Here is a 3615-nt window from a genome sequence, read left to right on the forward strand (position 1 = left end):
ACTCTCCCTACGAGAGTTAAGGCTTTCTTCCCAAGCCTTAACCACTACACGCCGCTTGCCTCTTTCTCTGATCAAGCACGTGCAGGGCTGAGCTCTCCAATGTTTGACATTGAGTCAGCCAACATCGCCGAGGGAGATTCGCGAGCGGGACTGGACGAACAGGGAACGCAGGAGGTGCTGGACATCATGCGTGCCCAACGGGTCAAGTAAGTGTTTCGTTTACGTGGCTAGTGTAGCTTATAAGAACTTCATTCACACAGTTTCGACCAAGCAAGATTGATTCGCCATAATCAAATCCTCGCTCGTAATGGGATCGATCCATCAGGTCAGCATTAACATAACCTTGCAGTTCTTGGGAATTCATCATGGTATCTTACAGGCATGCCCCTTGATTCAAAGGCCATTACGAGGCTGTGATCGATTTCTCTTTTGACTACTTTCATATGTTTCACGTTATCAGTACTATCATCGAGCCGACCGATATCACTCCTTCGTCTTCTCCCATTTGGCACGGACCTTGTTGGATTTATATCATATACTCTTGTGTATTTAGTGCATGAAAAATGCTGTGGTTTTCATGGTTACTGCCCTCGCTTAGGCAGATATCCGCATGTTGAACTTCAGTGGGAAGTCAGGGATGTCAGTATTACAACAATATGACGTATCCTGCAGGCAGTGCCGGGTGAAGCATGAAGCATTACAGGGACGGTACCTGCTGGGTAAGTGTGGGCAGTGTTGCAGTGGGGCCTCTAGGGGAGAGTTGAACTAAGATGCTCAGATTTAGGTCGTGTTTCCTTTTGAGAACAGAAGATAAACGATCAGTGCCAATTTCGGGTTTTTTCTATGAATTTGCCCTACAAAAGTGTATGCATGTCTCGATACTAAGTAGCACTAATTTATATCCTCCATGCCACCTTTTCGGCGGGCATCTTTCAAGAATGAGGACGAGGCGTATACAGAGGTAAGCTCGTAAGGTGACGCTGGTAAATGGTTCGCCTATGATGCGACTTGCAGGGAGTCTCCCAAGCGAAACGGCAGAAAGGCAACTCGAGAAGGATCATGGTCCCCTCTCCAAAAATGCGTGTTACAAGAACATCCATGTTACTCGATGGCCTGCTAGATTTTTTTCGAACTGGAACAGAAAACCATACGTCTGATGACCCAGCAAATGACCCGGAGGAAGCCAGTTGTTTTGAACATTTTATGTGCTCCGTGCTGCCAGAGTGTTTGGAAGTACGCCGTCAGGTACAAGACAGCGATTGCAGAACGGACAACTTTGTACGGATTATGTTTTGAGACGGGCAATGAAGCTAACTGAAGACAGGGCACTCTTCTTCGACCTTTGTCTCGGTACGAGTTGTCGGCTGCGATAAAGTATGCGTCCGCGTTTGGTGCGGCGGTTCTTCCTTCACCGGCACAGGCAACTATATTGAGAAAGCTGCAACTTCGTCGGGTAAGTAGTCATGGTTTAGATGTGACTCAGAGACTAGAGGTTTATTTGTGTGGCAGGAAAGACATAGAACAGATATCCAGGGGCTAGACTTTGTCAATTACAATTCTTTGACCTCCGCACCCCCCCAATTACCGCCTCAGCCGCAACAATCAGGCATTTTTAACTCGCTAAAATCTATCCGAACGACACCTTACGATATTTCTTTCTTATCTCGCCTATGTGGACATAGACCGTCTACAGACTTAGGGTTAGTTGCAGTAGACTGGGAAACCAGATCTCCTTGGATAGAATTGATGACAGATGTGCGAGAACACTACTCATATGCCCAGTAGGTCTTTTTTACCCGAATGACTACGCTTCTCACCTCAATGTTATCATTAGCCCTGCATCATCTCAATCACCTGAAGTTCCGGTTCCAATCCGTTATGTCTCCCTGCAGTCGTCCCACCTTCAACAGGTACACGAATTATTAGCTAGAGTGTTTTGGGATGGAATTGATGGTTTGTTGTATCCTCTCATGTTCATAAGTTGCTGTCTCATGTAATTCAGTCAGCGACTTGCTTCAGTCTTCCCCCGAGCGTTGCTCGGTGATTGCCATGTATGGCAAAATTGTCATTGGCGTGGCTCTTTTGAGCTCGCCTCAGGAAGCATACATCACGTACCTAGCCGTCAGAGCTGGCTGGCATAATTCTCAGATAGCAACGTACGTTGCAATTTCTCGAGTTAATAATAATAGTTTACGATCTTTTAACTGCAGCACTATGTTATATCACCTGATCATGCTCAATCCGCACAGAGATATCACACTTCACGTAGCTGCTAATAATCCAGCGATGGTGCGCTTTTACTGGTGATCGGTGTTGGCACACATTTCTAAAACTTGTCTAGTTGCTGTACAACAGATTTGGGTTCAAGGCCGAGGAGTTCATCACAGGATTCTACGAAGATTACCTGGACTCTCAGTCGAGGGCATCTATGAATGCCTTCAGATTGCGTCTTCGACGATGACAAAATGATCTTCAGATTGGTACCGATCTAATCACCAGAGCGACAGGGACTTGCCGATAATCTTAGTGCTCCCGATGTACTTTGTCGGGAATAGCTATACCCGCCAAAGTCGAGGTGTTGATATACGCCCGGCGTATCAATCGCGATGTTCCATCACCAGGGGCCAGGCACAACCACAATGTTAGGGAGTCGACCATAACATATCAATCCGGATGTCATGAATAGCAAATATGAATGTATGTTTTCATGTCCGTGCTCTGATTCTACCGGTCTCGAGCATCTCGTACTACCACATGGGAAAAATAAAAATTCATGGTTAAGAGGTATTTTTTGCAGGACACCCGATGGCTGCTGGTTGAAACGGGTATCCATTGGGATGGTCAAACAACGTCAACTTAGTCGTTAACGCGAGGACAGTCCAGACTGCAGGGTGTGTACCCGGAGCCTGCAGCCCACAGCACAGGTCTAGTGATCTCCCACCCTTATCGCGCACAAAGCCGCTCTTCACCAACAACGTTGGTTTACCCACCTGTTGTACAGCTAAGCTGTCGTGATGTCATCAGTAAGTGAAGTCTAACTTTTAGGGTTGGGGGAGGGGTATAAGACCCTCATGTTTTGCGTATGATTTTTTGTCGGGGCTCTCAATGATGGACTCGATGGCCGGCCCTATGCTCATGATCAACGCATTTCAGGATCCTACGTCGAGGTGAATCTATAGTTGGCCGGATGACGATCTAATCGGCACCACAACAGTATATGAAATGAAAGGTGACAAACTGAACCCTGCAAGATTGATCTTTCACGTTGCTGATCGCTATCTACTTTCAGTCGCTGGTAGAAGTGGGGCACAGCAAGGATCCTCTTTTGCATTTTTGCCATCTTCCATTTGTTTACGATGCCGCTATGTGTAAGTTGGATTCATCAAACGGATGCCAATGTGCTATTCATATTTTCCTAACGCTGGTCGTGACTGAGATTGTCATGTCATTGGCATGACTTTCACTGTCAACTTACGTGTACATCAGTGATCCTCATTCTTGCGCTGACTCAAGCCAGAGTGTATTCGCAGCAAATGACTGGCGTTGCGAGTGGTTTGTTGGGGTTGCTGTATCACGATTCTATTTTTATATGGTATGCCTAGTGCGTAAGCCCTT

The 3615-nt window shown here is 46.5% G+C and overlaps 1 protein-coding gene across 1 annotated transcript; it reads left to right on the forward strand.

Annotated features, from left to right (window-relative positions):
* Positions 1 to 3: 3 nt before the first annotated feature.
* On the forward strand, positions 4 to 417 carry BJ212DRAFT_1293849 (uncharacterized protein; the record flags this gene model as incomplete). Its single annotated transcript, XM_041332181.1, has 3 exons — positions 4 to 206; positions 261 to 325; positions 380 to 417. Coding segments are annotated over 3 exons (306 nt in total), but the record flags the coding sequence as incomplete, so codon positions are not given.
* Between the last annotated feature and the right edge of the window lie 3198 nt (positions 418 to 3615).

This window comes from Suillus subaureus (assembly GCF_016647635.1).
Source record: "Suillus subaureus strain MN1 chromosome Unknown BJ212scaffold_584, whole genome shotgun sequence".
Taxonomy (NCBI): domain Eukaryota; kingdom Fungi; phylum Basidiomycota; class Agaricomycetes; order Boletales; family Suillaceae; genus Suillus; species Suillus subaureus.